The sequence below is a fragment of the Megalobrama amblycephala genome, linkage group LG12 (genome assembly GCF_018812025.1).
Source record: "Megalobrama amblycephala isolate DHTTF-2021 linkage group LG12, ASM1881202v1, whole genome shotgun sequence".
NCBI classification, from domain to species: domain Eukaryota; kingdom Metazoa; phylum Chordata; class Actinopteri; order Cypriniformes; family Xenocyprididae; genus Megalobrama; species Megalobrama amblycephala.
In genome coordinates this window covers 1,890,587-1,912,656 of record NC_063055.1, presented here as the reverse complement: position 1 = coordinate 1,912,656, position 22,070 = coordinate 1,890,587, and the positions used below count along the sequence as shown (strand labels likewise).

Here is a 22,070-nt window from a genome sequence, read left to right as displayed (position 1 = left end):
ACAATTTCACCCAATGTTTGTGTGTTCTTTGTAGTTTTTGTGTTATTTTTATGCGTATTACTATGGGATGATATAGAGTTCCACACAACGTTTGCAGTTTAGGTTGCTTTTAACTTGCTTTTGAAAACACATAATGCATCAAACATCTTCCCAAACTTGTAATGAAAATATTTTATAAATCTGTTCTCAACAAAAGAGGTTTAAGGTCTCCCTGCAGTTTTACACCAAAGTAAAAGCTCTATAGTTTAATGTTTGTAAGTAAATAAATTAAGACTGACATAAATATTAGTATTGTAATTTTAGTGATGTTCGGTAAAATAAAATTATTATTATTATTATTATTATTATTATTAAATATATCATTTTGTTTAGTATTTTTATTACATTAGTATTGTTGCTATAGTAAAATATTTATTGATTCATTTAATAATAATAATAATAATTAAAATTATGACTATTAAATATATCATTTTAAATATTAAAGTCATAAAATATATAAAATAATATAAAATCAATCATATTTTATATAATTTAAAATGGTGTATTTAAATATATCATATAAAATATAATCATAAAGTCTATTGATTTAATTTAATAATAAAAATATTTTTATTACATAAGTATTGTTGCTATAGTAAAATATTTATTGATTCATTTAATAATAATAATAATTAAAATTATGACTATTAAATATATCATTTTAAATATTAAAGTCATAAAATATATAAAATAATATAAAATCTTATTTTATATAATTTAAAATGGTGTATTTAAATATATCATATAAAATATAATCATAAAGTCTATTGATTTAATTTAATAATAATAAAAATATTTGTATTACATAAGTATTGTTGCTATAATGAAATATTTCTTCATTGATTTAATTTAATAATAAAAATATTTTTATTACATAAGTATTGTTGCTATAGTGAAATATTTCTTCATTGATTTAATTTAATAATAATAATACTTATTATTTACTCATATACTTGTTTAGCATTTTTATTACGTTAGTAATATTGCTATAGTAAAATATGTATTTAATAATAATAATTAAAATGTTGATTATGATTATTGAATGTATCATTTTAAATATTAAAATCATAAAGAAATCATCATACAGTAAGATATAATCATATCATGAAATATTTATTTATCGATTTAATTGGTGTAATTTAATAAAGATTATAATATTAATTAAAATAATAATAATAATTCTTATTTGTTTCTTTCTCATACACAAACACAAACCAAAATCTCAAATCACTGTTTGTTCATAATGATGATAATAATAATAATAAATAATAGTCATTATTATTATTTAGTATTTTATTACAGTAGTAGTGTTGCTATAGTAAAATATTTATTGATTGATTTAATTGTATTTAATTTAATAATAATAATATCAAAAAGCACCAACACAAAGCTCAAATCTGTCTGTCCTCTATATTGATTTAATAATTATAATAATAAAAAAAATGCTGCTGCTTATTAAGTAGCATTTTTTAGTTTTTTTCGAGTAATATTACTGCTATAGTAAAATATTTATTGATTTAACTATTCATTTTTTAATAATAATAACAAAAAGCACCAACACAAAGCTCAAATCTCTGTTTGTCCTCTAGATTTATTTCATAATAATAATAATAATAAATAATGGTTATTATTATTATTTAGTAGATTATTACAATAGTAGTATTGCTATAGTAAAATATGTATTGATTTAATTGTATTAATTTAATAATAATAAATAATAATAATAACAAAAAGCACCAACACAAAGCTCAAATCTGTCTGTCCTCTATATTGATTTAATAATTATAATAATAAAAAAAATGCTGCTGCTTATTAAGTAGCATTTTTTAGTTTTTTTCGAGTAATATTACTGCTATAGTAAAATATTCATTATATTCAACTATTCAAATATTCAACTATTCATTTTTTAATAATAATAACAAAAAGCACCAACACAAAGCTCAAATCTCTGTTTGTCCTCTAGATTTATTTAATAATAATAATAATAAATAATGGTTATTATTATTATTTAGTAGATTATTACAATAGTAGTATTGCTATAGTAAAATATGTATTGATTTAATTGTATTAATTTAATAATAATAAATAATAATAATAACAAAAAGCACCAACACAAAGCTCAAATCTGTGTTTGTCCTGTAGGTTTCCTCACCTGCTGTGGAGTGGAAGAGTTTTGAAGACCATGTTGGACATCCTGCAGACTCTGTCTCTGTCCCTGAGCGCCGTCAGTACAACACAACACACCAGTATAACTAGTGTTTCCGCTGTCACATGTCATTCACTCACCCCGACCTCCTGTTACTGATCCTGTCAAACAGGACATCCACAAAGATCAGCCGTACTACGACATTCCCGACACCCCGTACAGAATAACGGTTCCCGACACGCATGAGGCACGAGAGGTGAGACGGAGCCTTTGAGCCATGAATGTTCTCGCAATCTGAGTCGAATGATTCGAAATGTTGTTTGTGTTTGCTCTCCAGAGCATCGTGAAGGACTTTGCCGCCCGCTGTGGAGAGATCTTGAAGGAGGCCATGAAATGGGCCGCCTCCGTCACCAAATCTCATCTCCAGGTGAGCTCAAGTCACAGCAAAATCCCCAGAGTTGAATCAACTCTGCTCAGAGTAAATAGTGTTAAAATAACACTAAAGCAGAGTTAAAGTTAATGAGATAATTAAGCAATTAATTAAGTGATGATTGTGCAGTAGTGATGAACACCTGCTGTTAACAAGCACTGAAGAAAAGAGAAACACAAGAACTACTACTAACTTCAGTCACAGCCTTATTGTTTAATTATCTCATTAACTTACTTTAACACAATTTAGAGAGGGACCATATGTATTCTGAGCAGATTTAACTTTGGGGATTATACTGTGTATATACACTGCGTTCCAAATTATTATGCAATTGACATATCAGTAAGATTTCAGTACAATAAACATTCAGATTTGAGTTTTTCTAAGAAAATGTTTGTTTGTTTATTTCTCCATGTCTTTTTAGATAACTGGTATCAATCTCAGACAAAATAATTTGCCAGATCTATGGAAACCCTACTTAGAGGTTGTTCCACATTATTAAGCAAGTCACAGTTCTCATGCAATATGGAGAGGAAGAATGAACTTTCTGAAGATGAAAAGCATGAAATGGTGCAATGTTGTGCAAAAGGCATGAAAACAACTAATATTGTGTGAAACTGAAGGGAGATTATCAAATTATCATAAGATTTGTGAGTGATTTAGAGCACAGCAGAACTCGGTCAGATAAAGGCTTATTAATGAAAGTTCCTGTCAAAAAAATTAATTGTATTAAAAGGGCAGCTATAAAAAAGCCAGTGTTGAGCAGCAAACAGGTATTTGAAGCTGCTGGTGTCTCTGGAGTCTCAAGAAGCTCTCCATGCAGGCTGGCAGTTGTGCGTAAAGATGCATTTCAGCCATCACTAACCAAACCTCACAAAGAGAAACATTTACAGTGGCTGTAGAAATACATGAAGACTCATTTTTAAATAGTTTTATTCACTGACTAATGCCGTACTACAATGGATGGTCTAAATGGATGGATTTCTGGATGGTTGGTGAATGACCACCACGTTCCAACAAGACTGTGACGTCAGCAAGGAGCTGGTGGGTGATTATTTGGGCTGGAATACTGGGAAGTGAGATGGAGGGTATTAAAATGACTTTTGCAAGATATGTGGAGCTCATAACTGGCCATTTTCAGCTATGGTATAAAAAGGAGGATAGTGCATAGTACAATGCACTATTGTACAATGCACTATGCACTATCCCATGCTGCAAAAAAACACCACAGCAATAAAACTGTTTGAAAATGTATTTGTACACCCACTGTAAATGTTTCTCTTTGTTAGGTTTGGTTAGTGGTGTCTAAAATGCATCTTTACGCACAACTGCCAGCCTGCATGGTGAGGCTCTCAAGACTCCAGAGACACCAGCAGCTTCAGATACCTGTTTGCTGCTCAACACTGGCTTTTTTTTATAGCTGCCCTTTTAATACAATTAATTTTTTTAATAGGAACTTTCATTAATAAGCCTTTATCTGACCGAGTTCTGCTGTGCTCTAATCACTCACAAATCTTATGATAATTTGATAATCTCCATTCAGTTTCACACAATATTAGTTGTTTTCATGCCTTTTGCACAACATTGCACCATTTCATGCTTTTCATCTTCAGAAAGTTCATTCTTCCTCTCCATATTGCATGAGAACTGTGACTTGCTTAATAATGTGGAACATCCTCTAAGTAGGGTTGGCAAATTATTTTGTCTGAGATTGATACCAGTTATCTAAAATGACATGGATAAATAAACAAACATTTTCTTAGAAAAACTAAAATCTGAATGTTTATTGTACTGAAATCTTACTGATATGTCAATTGCATAATAATTTGGAACGCAGTGTATATTGTAAAATGTAATTTATTCCTGTGATCATTCAGCATCATTACTCCAGTCTTCAGTGTCACATGATCCTTCAGAAGTCATTCTAATATGCTGATTTGCTGCTCAAGAAACATTTCTGATTATTATCAAAACAGTTGCAATATGTTACACACATTTTTCTGTCTCAGGAGTATCTGAACAAGCATCAGAACTGGCTGTCGGGTTTGTCTCAGCACACGGGTCTGGCGATGGCCACCGAGAGTATTCTCAGCTTCGCGGGATACAACCGTCAAAGCACGACGCTGGGGGTGAGAAAACACGCCCTATTACCCAGAGTCCCTCTAACAAACACACGTCCTGGTGGTAACCCATGCTGTGCTCTTATGGTAGATGGTTACTGAGATTGTAACTGAGGTTTTTGGGCAGATTAAGGTAAGACGGTGGCGAGTCTTTAGAATAAAACCATCAATCATTTTATAAGGAAGCCTGAAATTACTGATTAATGCCACAATGAAAACACATATTGAAATCACTAAATTCAAAACATCTTTGAAGATTGACAGAACATCATTTGATCATGATCATAGATGCACTTCACTGTGACGCATGAATGATACTCTGACAGATCATTTATTTATTTGTCAAGTCAGTTTTATTTATATAGCTCTTTTCATAATGCACATTGTTTCACAGCATCTTTAAAGATAATGTTTGCAGCAATAATACGTTATTCTCAGCTTGTTTAGCAGTAAATGCATACAGCAATTTATGTGTATTTTATGTATGCATTGAACCAAATGGCCAGGGGCCTCGTTTATAACCGGTGCGTACACAAAACAGGCCCTGGAAGAGCCGTACGCCACTTCCTATGCTTAAGTTGTGATTTTTAAAAACAAACTTGATGGGAAAATCTGTGCAGATTTCAAAATTTGTGCAGTTTTTAGAATCTGTGTCCTTCCACACCCGTAAGACCTTCGTTCATCTTCAGAACACAAGATATTTTTGATGAAATCCGAATGCTCAGTGAGGCCTGCATTGACAGCAAGATAATTAACACTTTCAGATGCCCAGAAAGCTACTAAAGACAAAACAGATCATGTATCTACAGTGGTTCAACCTTAATGTTATGAAGCGACGAGAAAACTTTTTGTGCACCAAAAAAACAAAATAACGACAATATCTAGTGATGGGCGATTTCAAAACACTGCTTCATGAAGCTTTACGAATCTTTTGATTCGAATCAGTGGTTCGGAGCGTGTATTAAACTGCTAAAGTCACATGATTTCAGTAAATGAGGATTCGTTACGTCATAAGTGTTTCGAGATTTCAATGGTTAGCGTGGATGAATATGCATATGCAAATGATATGCAGATGAGGATATACAGTGCTTCCCACACATAGACTTTACTTGGGCGTGCCGCCCAGGTATATTTGGAGACACATTTTTGCTTTAATTATTTTTATCCTCTTATACTTTTATATCCGTGCAAGATAATGAAACCATCCGCGATCGATAAACTAGTCGTTTCATACCTGCTCGTTATGTGTGCGTCAGAACTGTTTACTCCTGCTGACATTCCAATGGGCGCTGCATTTTGCAAAGTCACTAGGCGGCGCTGTTGCGTGTTCTACAAGCTCGCGCAACAGCGCTTCAGTCTGCTTCAAAGTGATTCTCAATCAATGAAAAGCGCAGATTTATGCCAAGCGATTGCTAATGAACTCAAGTTGATGAATTATTACAAAGTCTACTTCATGGCCTTTATATAAAATGTTTTATACGGTTGTAAGAATCTGAAGGATCAGCCTGCAATAGTACAGACATTTCAAAATAAGAGTCCCGGTGTATTTCAGGCTTGTTTATAATTAAAAGTCACACGCTAAGTTTTTTCTTTTTCTTTTGGGCATTATTGGTATTTTGGTTACACAATAAATTGTATTTAATTTGATTTCCATTTAATTCATAGTAAATTATTGTAGTCTCCCCCACAGGAAGAAAAGACTAAGAACATTATTTGACACATATATTATTCATTTTATAAATTTTACTAGTAAAATCTGTGTCCCATTCACTGAGAGAGACAATATATGACAGCAAGGAGAACATAGGAAAATGTGAATCATTTAAATGCTGTAATTTTGCATAATTTACAATGCATAATAATGCATAATATTAGTATGTAATTAAATGTAATATGCTATGTAATTAAAATTAATTTCAATAAATAAAAATACTGTTAAAAATCACACATTATTTGTTTGTCACATGTAGTAGACCATTTTTGTGCCGTGGATAATAGGAGGATTTTTCACCCGGCTACCACCGCAAGTATATTTCAATCCTGTGGGAAGCACTGATATGCATAGTAAAACTACGTGTTGTAATCTCCATATATGGTGATTTTTTTTGTTTTTTGTGCAGCTCATACATGGTTTTATAAATCTGAAATCTTTTGTGCATACGCAGAATCTAGCTTTTGTGCGTACGCACACTTTTAAGATGAAATCTACATAAAGTTTTGTAAATGAGGCCCCAGGTACATTAGTATTCAGTATATAACAATGTATGAGGTACTGTATCCCACAATGCACTGCATATTTGACCTTAATGTGGACTCTAATGCATTAAAAACATTAATCATATGAACTGAAACAGTGTGAATTGGGAAGACTGTTACATTAATGACTTTTCACACTTCACTACTTAAAGGGTTAGTTCACCCAAAAATGAAATTTCTGTCATTTATTACTCTCCTCATGTCATTCCACACCCGTAAGACCTTCATTCGTCTTCAGAACACAAATTAAGATATTTTTGATGAAATCCGAGAGGTATATGACTCGACATGAGGGTGAGTAATTAATGATTGAATTAATCCTAACCCTTTAAAACTAACCTGATGTTTCTGACCGGATCTAATCAAAATGTAATACTCCCATCTAACTTTTCAACTGCATAAATTGATTATTCCTGCAGTAACACTTCATAATTATTCATTAGCACTGTTGTGTTCATATTATGTTAATTTGGTCTTTGTTGTATTTGTTTTTTTTGTTGCATGGTATGCGCTCTGATATAATTTTGCAGCATGTCTGCGTATCATTTGGTTGTTTTGTCATTGTCTTTATTTGTGCCGTTACATCATTACGTCTCTGCTAACCCGCTGGGCTGATAACTCATCTGTGTGTGTGCTGTGATTGGTTGGTCCTGGGTTTGGTGGGTGTGGCCTGCCGTGTGTCCCTCCCCCTCGCCCCAGGCAGCTTTTCCTCAGGTCAGTGCCTTCAGTTGCTTTGTCTGTAACTCATGTTTCATTTATATACCTACAGTATATTATGTTTTCATCATAGCGGTCGAGCGGTCAGTCCTGCTGCTGCACCTCACAGGACGCCTGATGCTTTATTTACAGGGGGATGTTTTTAACTGTGAGAGACTAAATCAGTTTCCATCATCTCCAGGTTACCCAGCTGACGGAGCGGCCCACCTGTGTGAAGAAGGATTATTCCAACTTCATGGCGTCACTCAACCTGCGGAACCGTTACACCGGAGAGGTAAACACATTTAATAAGGTGTTTCTGAGTGAATCTCATGACAGGAACATATTTCCAGCTCATTTTTCACAGAAGACTAAAATCTTATTATTTTACATAAAGAACATCTATTTTTAGGACCAAAAGGCACAAAAATATATTTATTTAATTTTGGGTTTTAATTTTAATTTAATTAATTTATTTTATTTAATTTAATTTAATTTAATTATTTGCATTGTGACAATAGTTTTTTCACAGTAAATTAAAATAAAAAAAATAAAAAATAACATATTCTTATTATTTTCCATAAAGAAAGTCTATTTTTAATTTTTTTAATTTTAATATATTAATTTATTAAAAATAAAGTACTTTAATTAATTAATTATTTTTTATTTATTTGCATTGTGTCATATGTTTATTTTTCACAGAAAATTCAAATAAAGAAATAAGAAATAACATAACATATTCTTATTATTTTCCATAACAAGTCTGTTTTAGGACCAAAAGGGACAAAAATATGTGTATTTAATTTTATATTTTAATTTTAATTTTTATTTATTTTTTTATTTCAATTTTTATTGTTATTTAATTTATTTCAATTTAATTAATTAATTTATTTTTATTTATTTTATTTTATATATTATATTATTTATTTTAATTATTTGCATTGTGACAATTATTTTTTCACAGAAAATTAAAATTAAGAAATAACATATTCTTATTATTTTCCATAAAGAAAGTCTATTTTAAAACCAAAAGGAAAAAAAATATATTTATTTAATTTTTTTTATTTTAATTTATTTATTTATTTATTTATTGTTATTTTATTTATTCAATTATAATTTAATTAATTAACTTATTTTTATTTATTTGCATTGACAGTTATGTTTTTCACAAATTTAAATAAAGAAATAACATTCTCATTTTTATTTAATTAATTAATTATTTTTTATTCATTTATTTGCAGTGACATAATTATGGCAATTAAGCACAGCTTTACTCCAAATTCTCACTACTGAAACAAAGAAAAAACTTCTCATTCTTATTCTTCAATTTAAATAATATATTATATTTTGCCTTGAAGCCTTTATGCATTATAGTAGTTTTTGTTGTAGTGCTTAATTTATGCAGATTTTACATTAAAAAAATATTGTGTTAGGACTGGATGAGAATCTAACGATAATCTCCACTGAGAATAATGAGAATTACAAACTCAAAATTAAAACATCTAGACACATTACAGTAAAAAGAATATTTTTGCATTATGAGGAAAATGCGCTTTATTGTCATAAATATTAAATAGTATTTAAAAAGGCTCCATTTTCGTACCTTCCACTTTATTTTTTGGGTGAAATATGATTTTGTGTCCGTAAAGCAAGAGTGCATCAATTGATGTTGTGTGTGTGTGTGTGTGTGTGTGTGTGTGTGTGTGTGTGTTGAGGTTGCCGGGATGCTGCATTTTGCCGAGGCGACGCACAGCGAGTCGAACCTCAGCAAACTGATGATCTCTCAGATGAGCAACGCTCTGGACGCCAAAGACTCGGACGCCTTCATGCAGAACATGTTTAAGATGACCGCGCTGTTCATCAGCACTAAAGGTAGCACACACACACCATCACACCCTCCGTGTCCAGTGCAGGTCATGCTTGAGTGACACACAATCGTCTCCGTCTCAGACTGCGATCTTCAGCTGCTGCATCACCTCTGCTCGTCTCCTCTGAAGATGTTCACGGAGCAGGGCATGGAGACGGCCATCGCCTGCTGGGAATGGCTGCTGGCAGCTCGCAGTGGAGCTGAAGTCCAGGTAACTGTCGTCACTGTAACGGCTATAACACATGCTGTGAAAACACTGTGTTCATGACGTGTGTGTGCAGTTCATGCGTGAGATGGCGGACGCCTGGCAGATGACCGTCAAGCTGAAGATGGGCTTGTTCTCGGAGACGGAGTCAGAGGCCGATCCGTTAGCCGCTTCAGAAGAGAGTCAGCCGCTGCCTCGTCCACCCAACGTCACACCGCATTCACTCTGGATTGAGGTCTGCACTCTTACTCTTACTGTTTATATAGTATGCATACAGTGTGTCAAGTCACTTTTATTAATATAGTGCTTTTCACATTGTTGCAATATATTTTAGCTGGATAGCTAGAGGAAAACTGGCTCCGAAATCTTTCTTAAAAGTGTTTTGTTTGTTTTTTTCCCCTCCAATAATCAACATCAAATGGAGTTTTTCGTTTCTTGGCTTTGGTTTTTACACTAAGGTTGTTTTCAGTCTTTAAATGCTAAGGACCCCCAAATATGATCATCCTTTTATGTAAAAGGCATCTATCTTTTATAAACACCAAATATATACAAAAATTAATATTATAAATCAAAAATTTGCTTCTATTAAGTTGCATTATTATTTTTTCTATTCACAATAGTAATGTTCTGTTAAATGCATTAATTAATTTTAATCTTTATTTATTTATATTAATATATTTTTTATTTTAATCTAGCTTAATTCATTTAATAGATTAATAACTGTTTTAATAATTTTTATTTATTTATTTTTTCTAGATTTTCTCACACAACCTCCTATGAGGGACTCCATCCTAAAACTTCTTTTTCATCTCTCTTTTATAAACACCCATTTTATACACCTAAAAATTGTTTGTTTTAAGTTAATTATATTTTTTCTCTAATAACTCTAGGAATGTACTGTTAAATGCATTATTTGTTTGTTAATCACTTAATTCATTTATTTAGTTTAGTTTGCTTATTATATTATATTATATTATATTATATTTAATATATGTATTGTATTATATATTTTTTAGTTATTTTGTATTTTAATTTAATTTATTTAATTTATTTTAATTTAGCTTAATCATTTATTTATTTTAGTTTGCTTATTATATTATATTTTATTATATTATACTATATTTGATATATTTTTTATTTTATTATAGTTTTTTTTTTTAATCTAGCTTAATTAATTTAAATTTTAATTTAATTAATTTATTTATTTTAGTTTGCTTATTATATTATACTATATTATTATATTTATTGTATTATATTATATTATTTTTATTTAGTTATTTTGTGTTTTTTACAGTTTTATTCTAGCTTAATTAATTAAAATTTTAATTTAATTAATTTGGTTTATTTTAATTTAGCTTAATTAATTTATTTTAGTTTGCTTATATTATATTATACTATATTATATTTAATATATGTATTGTATTATATTATATTATTTAGTTATTTTGTATTTTAATTTAGCTTAATTAATTTATTTTAGTTTGCTTATTATAATATATTATATTATATTATATTTAATATATTTATTGTTTATATTTTATTTATTTATTACAGTTTTAATCTAGCTTAATTACATTAATATTACTATTTTAATAATGTTTTAAATTCATTTATTTATTTTAGTTTGCTCATTATATTTTATATTATTTATTTATTTATTTAGATTTTTTACAAAACATTTTTTCTAGACTTTCTCACTCATCCTCACATGAAGGACCCCCATAAACTGTTTAAATGTTATACATAGTTTCTTTTAAGTTACATTACATTATTATTTTATTTATTTTAATGTAATTTTATCTTCTGTATTTAATAGATTAATTACTATTTTAACCACATTTTATTTATTTTACTTTAATTTATTTTATTATTATTTTTAGGTTTGAACATAAAGCAATATGTACTGAATAGCAAACCTCAACTCAAAACTCAACTCTAAACTGCTCAAACTGCTCCTTATTTAATCAAACATTCAAATGCCAAAACACAAAAACAAAATAAAAGATGATAATGTAATGTGGACATGACAACAGTGTAGTGTACCACTGTTTATATACTATTTTTATAAAAGAGTAAGCAGTATACAGCGTAGCTACTGTTTAGTATGCAGTCGACTATTTCATTTTGAAAACAACATGTCATTTCATTCCTCACATGAGTGATTGTTGTGTTTCTGTGTGTGTGTTTAGTTTCTAGTGCAGAGATTTGAAATCGCCAAGTACTGCAGTGCGGATCAGGTGGAGATCTTCACCTTTCTCCTGCAGAGGGCGCTGTCCATCAGCGTCGGCGGACCCAAGAGCTGCCTGAACCGTCATGTAGCCGCTATAGGACCCCGATTCAGGTGATTTAAACACATTAATGAGAAAGTTTTACAGCATTTACATAATAAACTATTATTAGCTCATATCTGAATGTGCAGTATTAACACATGAGTAACATGTGGTACTGTTGTATTTAATATATAGTGTTGTAATTGTATTTTAGGCTCCTGACTCTTGGTCTCACTCTTCTGCATGCTGATGTTGTGACCAACGCCACCATCCGTAACGTCCTGAGAGAGAAGATCTACTCCACAGCCTTTGATTACTTCAGGTATGAACATCAACACCAGCAGGGGAAATATGATTTCTCGTTCAGACTGAATGTTTTTTGTGTGTGTTTTTCAGTGTGGCCCCACGATTCCCCACTCAGCCCGAGAAACGCCTGCGTGAAGACATCAGCATCATGATCAAGTTCTACGCGTGTCTGCTGTCGGATAAGAAATATCTCACAGCCATTCAGCTCGTCCCACCAGGTAACCAAACATCATTGACGTTCATATGAACGATCTTCAGGTCAAATCCACAAACATATGAACTGTTTTCAACACTGATAATAATCAGAAATGTTTCTTGAGCAGCAAATCATTATATTAGAATGATTTCTGAAGGATCATGTGACACTGAAGACTGAAAATTCAGCTTTGATCACTGGATATATATGTATTCACATAGAAAACAGCTGTTTTAATGTGTAATAATTAGGGCTGTCAAGTGATTAAAATTCATCTAAATTATTAATATAATTAATCGCACATCAAATTTGACTGAGAGATTACTCCTAAAAGATAATTTGAAGTCATTATTGTGTTAAATGAGAAAAGCATCAAATAGACATTATAAAAAGTAGCTTTAGAAAAGAAAATATTTTATTTGATTCAAAAGTAAATGATTTTTGGGTGAACTATCCCTTTATTTTCTTAATATGAAAAAAAAATGTATTATTTTTTTGTGAAATGATACTCTAAATCAGAAACTAAAACTGGCAGTAGGTGGCGGTAAATGTCTAAATGAGTGAGTCATTGAATCATTGATTCATTTGATTCATTCAGGAATGAAGTAAACGGATCATTGAATCGTTGATTCACCCAATTGATTCGCTCAAAACACGGATCAATTCAGAAAGGAAGCACTGCTGTGTGTTGCTCAGAGATGCACAACAGTTCTGCTCTGGCTTTATAGGTAATATTTTCATTGGCAAAACTGTGCAAAAGCAGACAATATTTATTGTGTCTAAAATATATATATATATATATATATATATATATATATATATATATATATATATATATATATATATATTATTTATTGAACTGTTGTATAAAATCAGTATCGCATTTGCACTCATGATATTCAGGACAAAAACAGCACTAGTGTGATATTGCTTTAACAATATCATGATATAAATATGACACAAAAACTATACAGGGGCATTTTTTCCTCAATATCTTGACTTTTCGGGGCATATAACTGCATTCTATAAGCTTCATGTTCAGACGTCTATGTAGGTGTGGGGCGGGTGCGTTAAAGGTGCAATATGTAATATTTTCTGTCCGCTAGAGGTCTATTCAAAACAAAGGCGTAGCTTGATGATGCCAAGTTTGAGCGCAGAATCTTGGGATATGTGGTCTCCACATCACAGGAAAACAATCAGGATTGGACTCGGGAAGAAATCATGTTCATGGATGAGATTATTAACGTTACTGTAGTGTGAAGCAGAGCAGGAGCGAGTGTTGTGGAGCTGAACGAGGAGCTGGAGCGATTGATCAACACACGCCTCACGAGCAGCGGGACTTTTATTATGACACAGTCGCCGGCGCCGCTTTTCCGGTCATGAGTATGAGGTAACGCAGCTCTGTTTATCATATTAGATACATTTGAGAGTGTTGAAAATGATGTTATAACGTTACTCTGTGCGTTCGCTCGGCGGCTGCTGTGAGACACTGTTACACACTGCAGTAAGATAGATCGATTTTACAATATCATATTAAATGCTGGATGATTGTGTTGATAAATGGCATGCTATTAATTTTAAAACGTATTGTATGATGGAGAAAATGCTGTATTACTGTTACTAAAAATAAAGCTGCATCTGATTATGCTATGTTAGCTACTTCACAAAATAGTGTTTTTCTCTGAGCCGTGGTAAAGCATGGTACTCGCAAAACATCAAGAAAATTAGATTTAAACAATAAGACTAAACGTGTTGAGCTATATAACAACAATTAGTTTTCTGTCTATAAATATATCAAAACAGTTGTTCCCTTGTCTATTAAACCATGTAAATATTAAAGCGTCTTTGGTGTTTTCATGGTTTCTACAAAATAAAACGGGAAAGCGAGGGTAACGCGGGCATGACGCAACTGACAGGCGACTCCTCACATGTCCCGGAGCCTTGGATAAAATAGCAATTTTCTCACGATTTACAAATAGTTGGAAACATTTGGGATATTGTAAGTACTCAAGTGAACAAAATATATAACACTGGCCTAGAGGTTTTTGGATATTTTACTGCAAAAATCTTACATATTGCACCTTTAATAATAGCCCTAATAATAATATTTCACAATATTACTGATTTGACTGTATTTTTGATCAAATAAATGGAGCCTTGGTGAGCAGAAGAGACTTAAAAACTAAATTTGGGGTCAGTAAGATTTTTTTTTTGTGTATATATTGAGTGGTAATGACAGTGGTGTGTGTGTGTGACGTCAGATCCTCAGGACGTGTCTGTGAACAGTCTGTCTGTGATGGCGGTGACGGACTCCAGGAGCAGTCTGGACGCGGCTGTGGGCTCCAGACAACAGGCCGGTCAGGGCTGGATCAACACGTACCCGCTGTCCAGCGGCGTCTCCACACTCTCCAAAAAATCAGGTCCTCGCCCCATTTCTTTCTCTTTTTTTATAGAGGGGACGGATTGGAAACTGCATCACAGCTCAATGGGTCTGCTGTGCCAGTCCTTCTCTTTTTCCTAAGGGATTTTTTTCTCTCTCTCCCTCATGCTGTTGTTGTAGCATCATTGTCCATCTCTTTATCTTTAAACCACATAAAATACACTACCAGTCAAACTTGACTGTTGAAAATTGACAATTCTTGCTTTTATGGAATATTGCAGTATTTATTATAAATGATTTATCTGTTCACATCATTTGTTTAAATTCATGTTCCTCCTAATCTTGAATCAGAATATCTTCCCCTCCCTCTTGCAGCATCTCTTCTCTTCTCTGATGATGAGGGCGGGGCAACCTGTCACTCACATGAGATCCACCAATAGCAAACCACCACTATCCAATCAATTCCCCACAGACAAAATCAAGCCCCGCCCTACATTTGTTCTTGTTTGAGAAGCGTTTCACTCGGATATACGGCACAATAGGGATGAAATAACTAGCAAAACTTCCGTTTCATGCTAACTCTAATGTATTGTCCACATGTTAGATTAATAATAAATTGATGAAAACTCTTATATATTATATTCAGTAAATAAATTTCTACATATAAACTGGGCCTATTTGTCTACAAAACTAAGCAGAAGCCTTTAGATCAAAAGGAGTTTTAAGATTATGAGCAGCATAAATTCAGTCATGTGTGTCCAAACTTTAGACTGCTAGACATCATATTAAATTCTCGTCTCTTGTAGGTTTGTCAAAGAAGACGAACAGAGGAACACAGCTGCACAAATACTTCATGAAGCGCAGAACGCTGCTGCTGGCCCTGCTGGTGAGATTACAGCATCAGTTATCGGATTATTAAAACTGACCAAGATTAATATGTGTGTCTTTAGTCTAAATACTGCTCGAGATATCATTCCTGCATCCCAGTGTGCGCACTATCCATCCTAAATAGTATGTGAGATTAGAATAAGTGTGTCCCAAAGCATAGTATGTTGAAAAGCGTACTACTATTTTAGGTAGATTTTCAGTGCAGATCTGGTGTAGTGACAAATTTGGTCATTTAGCCATTATATATATATAATGGCTAATATTGCCCACAACCCATTGCACTTTGGAGGAGGATTCAGTTCAGAACTACAAACACGAATAAAAAGTGTTAAAAAAAAACTACAAACATGGCAGATGTGCCAGTGTGACAAGATGATTAACAGGCCAGTTTACGGTGACAGGATGCGTGTAACTATGCAAAAGCATCTGTTAAAAAGGCAATTTTATGACATGATAGTATGTCTACTTTTTTGCTACAAACACAAAAGTATGTACTTTTTCTTTTCAGAAAGAGGATATACACTACCAGACAAAAGTTTGTAAACATTACTATTTTTAATGTTTTTGAATGAAGTCACTTCTGCTCATTAAGGCTGCATTTATTTCATAATTAAATACAGAAAAAACAGTAATATTGTGAAATATTATTATAATTTAAAATTATGGTTTTCTATTTTAATGTACTTTAAAATATAATTTATTTCTGTGATGAAAAGCTGAATTTTCAGCATCATTACTCCAGTCTTCAGTGTCACATGATCCTTCAGAAATCATTGTAATATGATGATTTGATACTCAGTTATTATCAATGTTGGAAACAGTTGCTTAATATTTTTTTGGAACCTGTGATACTTTTTTCAGGTTTCATTAATGAACAGCATTTATTCAAAATATAAATCTTTTCTAACAATATAAATCTTTACTATCACTTTTTATCAATTTAACACATCCGTGCTGAATAAAAGTATTAATTTCTTTCAAAAAAAAGAAAGAAAAAAAATTACTGACCCCAAACTTTTGAACGGTAGTGTATATTGTTACAAAAGATTTCTATTTTAAATAAATGCTGATATTTTTTTAACTTTTTATTCATTTATTCATCAATGAATCCTGAAAAAAGTATCACAGGTTATAAAATAATATTAAGCAGCACAACTGTTTCCAACATTGATAATAAATCATCATATTACAATGATTTCTGAAGGATCATGTGACACTGAAGACTGGAGTAATGATGCTGAAAATTCAGCTTTGCATCACATAAAATAAATTATATTTTAAAGTATATTAAAATAGAAAACCATAATTTTAAATTGTTATAATATTTCACAATATTATTGTTTTTTCTGTATTTATTATGAAAGAAATGCAGCCTTAATGAGCATAAGAGACTTTGTTCAAAAACATTAAAAATAGTAATGTTTACAAACTTTTGACTGGTAGTGTACATTCAGGGCTTAGTATACGTAGGCGAATTGGGACGCAGCACATGACTTCTAGTAGTATGTGCTTAGTACATGATTAACCCGAATGAGCACTTGTGGTTTATTTCATTCGTTGATAGGCCAGTGAGGTGGAGCGTCTGACCACCTGGTACAATCCTCTGGGCAGCCAGGAGCTCCAGATATCAGCCGAACAGTCTGTGGAAACCAGCATCGCCAACTGGAGGTCAAAGTACATCAGCCTGACTGAGAAACAGTGGAAGGACAATGTTAATCTGGCGTGGAGCATCGCGCCGTATCTCGCCCTACAGCTGCCAGCCAGGTGACCGACTGTAGGCATTTATATTTTATGCATTCGATGACTGGCATTGCACTCAAGGCCTAGATTTATCCAATTACGCATTCCTCGAAAATCAAACCCATGATTTTGGCATTGCTAGCACCATGCGCTGCTGTTTGAGCTACAGGAATGAATGCAGTACTCTATTTACAGGTTCAAGAACACTGAAGCCATCTTCTCAGAAGTGACCCGCTTGGTTCGGTTGGATCCGGGAGCGGTCAGTGACGTTCCTGAGGCTGTGAAGGTGAACATCCAGAACCCAACAGAAATGAACGAGTAATAGACCTTAGTTGGTTACACAGTAAAATCCCCAGAGTTAAATCATGGTTAAATATGGTCCCTCTCTAAATAGTGTTAAAGTAACACTGAAGCAGAGTTAAAGTTAATGAGATAATTAAGCAATTAATAAGGCTGTTGTAGTTCTTGCCTGCGTCTCAATGTGCATGCTATCCATCCTAAATAGTATGTGACGTTAGTAATTTTCAGTACTATTTAGGGTGGATAGGGTGAATAGTATGCACATTGGGATGCAGGGTTTGTGCTTCTCTTTTCTTCAGTGATTCTGCTTGTTAACAGCAGGTGTTCATCACTACTGCACAATCATCACTTAATTAATTGCTTAATTATCTCATTAACTTTAACTCTGCTTTAGTGTTATTTTAACACTATTTATGTTCTCTGAGCAGAGTTGATTTAACTCTGGAGATTTTGCTGTGTAGGCACCATTTAATTTAATTTGACATTGAGGTACAGAACTACATTTTGTTCAGTAGGGCAGTGGTTCCCAAACACGTTCCTGGAGCCTCCCCAACACTGCATGTTTTCCATGTCTCCTCAATCAAACACCTGATTCAGATCTTCAGCTCATTAGTCGAGACTTCAAGACCTGAAATAGGTGTGTCAGATAAAGGAGACATGCAAAATGTGCAGTGTTGGGGAGGCTCCAGGAACGTGTTTGGGAACCGTCTTGTTTTCACAGTCTGTTTCCTGGAGTTTTTGTCCTCCTGGATATTTCTGAAATATATTAAGATGAACTAATTAAGGTAAAAAAAGTGATTAAAATTCTACATTTTTGGGCACTTTCAGGTACGGGTGTGCGATATTGACAAAAATTATATCTCGATATTTTCTGGGATATTCTAGATAACGATATTTTGATAAGAGTGTTTATTGAATTGGTACCTTGGCAGGTTTAGGACCGCCGTGGACAGATGTCCCCTAAAGTTTTTGATATTTTTCACATTCTGTGTGGTGATCAGTTCGCAGCAGTGACAGAAATGATCATTTCCAATAAGTTTAAATTAATTTTTACCTTTTTTGGGCATTTTTACCTTTATAAAGCCATTTTAAACTTAATTAAATGTATGCATCATCTTTTGTCATATTCTTACATTTAATCGATAAATAAATTTGCAATGCAAAGAAAACAGAAGTTGCGTCTGAAGTGGCATTTAGACACACTACACAGACTGTTTAATAGCTTTCCTGTAACTCAGTGGTTAGAGTGTGGCACTAGCAATGTCAAGGTTTCGATCCCAGGGATTGCACATACTCGGATACAAACGTATAGTATAATGCAATGTAAGTTGCTTTGGATAAAAGCGTCTGCCAAATGCATAAACGTAATACAGCTCAGAGGAACATGAATGCATTTATCCTGCAATTACAAATGCATAATTAATATTTTGATGTTTTAAACATAAAATGTTGAATATTGATATTTTGAAATGATTTTAAAAATGCAAAGATACTTTAAATTTGATATTAAAACTGCCAGCAGGTGGCAGCAAGCCACTGTTAATGAGTGAGTCATTGAGATTCAACTGATTCATTCAAACGGTTGATTCAGGAACGAAGCATTTGTCTCTCATTGAGTGAGTCATTGAATCATTCATTCAACTGATTTGTTTATTCAGTAATGAAACACCGCTCAGAGGAGCAATGCAGTCCTGTGGCTTGGTTTGAAACCATTTTTGTGGCTAAATAGAGCAAAAACAGCAATATTGTGTCTAAAAAGTAAGTCACTTAATATATGTATGCACTCTCTGGGTGTGTTTTTGTAAAGTGAGAGACACTTAATTTCAGATTGCACGTCGTTAAAACAACATTTACGTTATTATCGTAGATGATATATATCGCACACCCCTTGTTGCAGGACCTAAACTAAACACTTTTCCCTTATGCATTCATATAAATTTTAACCTAAAATCTTGCTGTTGAAAAAAATAAAAGTTCATGGACGCGTTATTCATTCACTACTCATAAACATTGTGCCCCCTCAAAAATACTGCCAGTTCCTTCAGTTTCTGCCTCATACAGGAACAATATTTGATTAATGTGATTTTGTGTCTCGTAACTGTGAACGTGTGTGTTTCCCGCTGCAGTTCTTGGTGACGTGGCACACGATTGATGCTGATTCTCCGGAGTTGAGTCACATCTTGTGTTGGGCTCCGGCTGACCCTCCCACGGGCCTGTCGTATTTCTCCAGCATGTATCCGCCGCATCCGCTGACCGCGCAGTACGCCGTCAAAGTCCTGCGCTCCTTCCCTCCTGTACGCCATCATCATCATCATCATCATCACTCCATACACTGCTTTATCTTGGGCATTCTGAGTGTCTTTATTAATGTATATTTTACTCTCATTCAACAGGATGCTATTCTGTTTTACATCCCACAAATTGTTCAGGCTCTCCGTTATGACAAGGTATAGTGTGTATGAAATTAAAAAAGTTAAAGTGCCCCTATTATGCTATTTTAAAGACTCCTAATTTTGTTTTGGATTCTCCTAGAATAGATATACATGCATCCAAGGTCCAAAAACACTTTAATTTTCTCATAATATCCACTGCAGCATCAGATCTTTTCTCAGTGTCTGAAACGGTTTGTTCGAGGATTCGGTCTCTCTAAACCCCGATTTGCATGTGCAAAGTTATATTTGTAAGGGTATAAATTAAGTTGCATGCATCATTTTAATATTTAGCAAAATTATAAATCATATGTAGTATATGCAGGACATATATTGCATTCTCTATTTTCTCTCCCTGACGTGTTGAGTGCACTTGTAAAACCGTGTGTGTGTAGATGGGGTACGTGAGAGAATACATCCTGTGGGCGGCACAGAAGTCTCAGCTTCTGGCACATCAGTTCATCTGGAACATGAAGACCAACATCTACACAGACGAGGAGGGACACCAGAAAGACCGTAAGCCATCTTCATCATCCTCAGATCAATGGATAGAGCTCCTCAGTGATGTTCATTCTGTGTTTTCCAGCTGACATCGGGGAGCTTCTGGAGCATTTGGTTGAAGAGATCATCGGCTCCCTCTCGGGTCCAGCTAAAGACTTCTACCAGCGCGAGTTTGACTTCTTCAACAAGATCACCAATGTCTCAGCCATTATAAAGTAATAGAAACCTGCCGTTAGCATCTGGTTCATTTTGACTCAAACATGATTTTTTTCCCAGAGAAATGCTAGTTAATGTTATAATATTGGACTAAAACCTACTGGCTTCACTCACACAGGGTATAATGATCACTTTTTTGGGATTTTTCCACCCCATGTTGTTACAACTGTGGTGTTCCCAGGTCAAAAATGACACATCTATAAAAAAATGCTTATAAATCTCTGGTTGTTTCATGTTATTGCCAAATACTGGATTAAATATTTTTTATCAATCAGTTCCAAAAAGAAATACAAAACCTGTGCTAACTGAAAGAAAACAAGTTGTTAAAAAGATTAAATCCAATATTTGATGATTTTACATCATAATAATGACAGATTTACAAGCAATTTAATAGGTTGGTCTTTTTTGACCAGGAACACCAAATTAGGTCATGGATTTTCAACAGCACAAGGGTTAAATAGGACTTAAAGGTGCAATATGTAAGAATTTTGCAGTAAAATATCCAAAAACCACTAGGTCAGTGTTATATATTTTCGTCACTTGAGTACTTACAATATCCCAAATGTTTGCAACTATTGGTAAATTGTGAGAAAATTGCAATTTTACCCAAGGCTCCGGGACATGTGAGGAGTCGCCTGTCAATGGCGTCATACCCGCGTTACCCTCGGTTTCCGGTTTATTTTGTAGAAACCATGAAAACACCAAAGACGCTTTAATATATTACATGCTTTAATAGACAAGGGACAGAAAACTAATTATTGTTATATAGCTCAACACATTTAGTCTTATTGCTTCAATCTAATTTTCTTGATGTTTTGTGAGTCTCATGCTTTACCACGCCTCAGAGAAAAACACTATTTTGTGAAGTAGCTAACATAGCATAATCAGATGCAGCTTTATTTTTAGTAACAGTAATACAGCATTTTCTCCATCATACGTTTTAAAATTAATACGTTTTAAATTAATTGCATGCAGTGTGTAACATTTCACAGCAGCCGCCGAGCGAACGCACAGATCAACACAATCATGTGTCTAATATGATAAACAGCATTTGACCGGAAAAGCGGAAGCGGTGCCGGCATGAT

At 33.2% G+C, this 22,070-nt stretch overlaps 1 protein-coding gene across 2 annotated transcripts in view; it reads left to right on the top strand.

Annotated features, from left to right (window-relative positions):
- The window catches only part of pi4kab (phosphatidylinositol 4-kinase, catalytic, alpha b), a 55,662-nt gene that overhangs the window by 29,130 nt on the left and 4,462 nt on the right, over window positions 1–22,070 (top strand). The window contains exons 26-45 of one of the 2 annotated variants that reach the window (XM_048209348.1): window positions 2,182–2,263; window positions 2,358–2,441; window positions 2,523–2,612; window positions 4,625–4,744; window positions 7,691–7,705; window positions 7,890–7,982; window positions 9,403–9,559; window positions 9,638–9,765; window positions 9,836–9,994; window positions 11,949–12,100; window positions 12,244–12,351; window positions 12,426–12,553; window positions 14,793–14,951; window positions 15,718–15,797; window positions 17,364–17,563; window positions 17,735–17,825; window positions 19,966–20,133; window positions 20,233–20,286; window positions 20,664–20,784; window positions 20,855–20,984. In XM_048209348.1, coding sequence (XP_048065305.1) covers window positions 2,182–2,263; window positions 2,358–2,441; window positions 2,523–2,612; window positions 4,625–4,744; window positions 7,691–7,705; window positions 7,890–7,982; window positions 9,403–9,559; window positions 9,638–9,765; window positions 9,836–9,994; window positions 11,949–12,100; window positions 12,244–12,351; window positions 12,426–12,553; window positions 14,793–14,951; window positions 15,718–15,797; window positions 17,364–17,563; window positions 17,735–17,825; window positions 19,966–20,133; window positions 20,233–20,286; window positions 20,664–20,784; window positions 20,855–20,984 — 2,319 coding nt within the window. The remainder of the gene's footprint in view (window positions 1–2,181; window positions 2,264–2,357; window positions 2,442–2,522; window positions 2,613–4,624; window positions 4,745–7,690; window positions 7,706–7,889; window positions 7,983–9,402; window positions 9,560–9,637; window positions 9,766–9,835; window positions 9,995–11,948; window positions 12,101–12,243; window positions 12,352–12,425; window positions 12,554–14,792; window positions 14,952–15,717; window positions 15,798–17,363; window positions 17,564–17,734; window positions 17,826–19,965; window positions 20,134–20,232; window positions 20,287–20,663; window positions 20,785–20,854; window positions 20,985–22,070) is intronic. The other variant, XM_048209349.1, reaches the window with a different exon arrangement.